This window comes from Babylonia areolata, chromosome 16 (genome assembly GCF_041734735.1).
Source record: "Babylonia areolata isolate BAREFJ2019XMU chromosome 16, ASM4173473v1, whole genome shotgun sequence".
In the NCBI taxonomy this organism is placed as follows: domain Eukaryota; kingdom Metazoa; phylum Mollusca; class Gastropoda; order Neogastropoda; family Buccinidae; genus Babylonia; species Babylonia areolata.
In genome coordinates this window covers 30,840,385-30,841,531 of record NC_134891.1, presented here as the reverse complement: position 1 = coordinate 30,841,531, position 1,147 = coordinate 30,840,385, and the positions used below count along the sequence as shown (strand labels likewise).

General features: G+C 54.8%; 1 protein-coding gene across 1 annotated transcript in view; it reads left to right on the top strand.

Annotated features, from left to right (window-relative positions):
- Nucleotides 1-336: 336 nt before the first annotated feature.
- The window catches only part of LOC143291329 (uncharacterized), a 35,568-nt gene continuing 34,757 nt past the window's right edge, over nucleotides 337-1,147 (top strand). Inside the window, exon 1 of the mRNA XM_076601199.1 lies at nucleotides 337-1,147. This exon is cut by the window's right edge and continues 695 nt beyond it. Coding sequence (XP_076457314.1) covers nucleotides 337-1,147 — 811 coding nt within the window.

The following is a 1,147-nucleotide window of genomic DNA, read 5'->3' as shown; positions in this document are numbered from 1 at the left end:
TAAATCATAGCAGCACCCTGTGTAGAGGACTCCATCTGTAAACCAAAGCAGCACCCTGTGTAGAGGACTCCATCTGTAAATCATAGCAGCACCCTGTGTAGAGGACTCCCTCTGTAAATCATAGCAGCACCCTGTGTAGAGGACTCCATCTGTAAACCAAAGCAGCACCCTGTGTATAGAATTCCCTCTGTAAACTAAAGCAGTACGTCCACCCTGTGTAGAGGACTCCATCTGTAAACCAAAGCAGCACGTGCACCCTGTGTAGAGGACTCCATCTGTAAACCAAAGCAGCACGTGCACCCTGTGTAGAGGACTGCACGTCATTGTGGTGACGCCATGCTGCTGGCAGACCCCGCACCGTCATCCATGGACGAGGATTTCATCCACAGCAGCAACATGGAGTACGTGTCCTCCCACGGCCTGACCTTGGCCTGTCTGGTGCTGCTGATGGCCTGTGGTGTGGTGGGCAACACCCTGGTGTTCCTAGTGTACTACCACAGGTTCAAACCCAGCGTGACCAGAACGTACATTCTGGCCATGAGTGTCTGTGACCTGATGACCAACTGCCTGGCGCTGCCCAGTGACATCTACGAGATTCGCTTCCATTACGACTTTGACGACGACGCTGGCTGCAAGTTCTTCAGCTTCCTCACCGGGTTCCTGGCTCTGCTGGGTGCCGCCATCCTTGTCGCCATCGCTAGGTATCGCCGCAGAAAGATGTGTCAGCTGACGAACAAGCCCAGAACGCTCAAATATGTCTACGTGGAGCTGACCTGTCTGGGGGTGTTCACCGCGTCCTACGCCTCTCCCTTCGGCGTCCTGAGGGGTCTGCAGACCATTCCGGTCAACGGTTCCAACTTCACCGGGTCTACGTGTTCCATTGATGACGTGTATGTCGGCTCCCTCTTCTTCGCCATCTACAACGCCAGCACGGGTGTGGCTTTCATCATCTGTGTCAGCATCATGGCCGTGTGCTATGCCCTGATAGCCAGACATTTGTGGATGCACAGAAAGCGCCTTATTCACAATGCCATGGCCACAGAGAATCCAGGACCTGGCCCAAAGTCACGCCAACCCGGACAGGGTCCTGACAACAGCGAAGTTGACGACCGAGCGACCGCTCAGATAGAACACGACCATCAGGCAG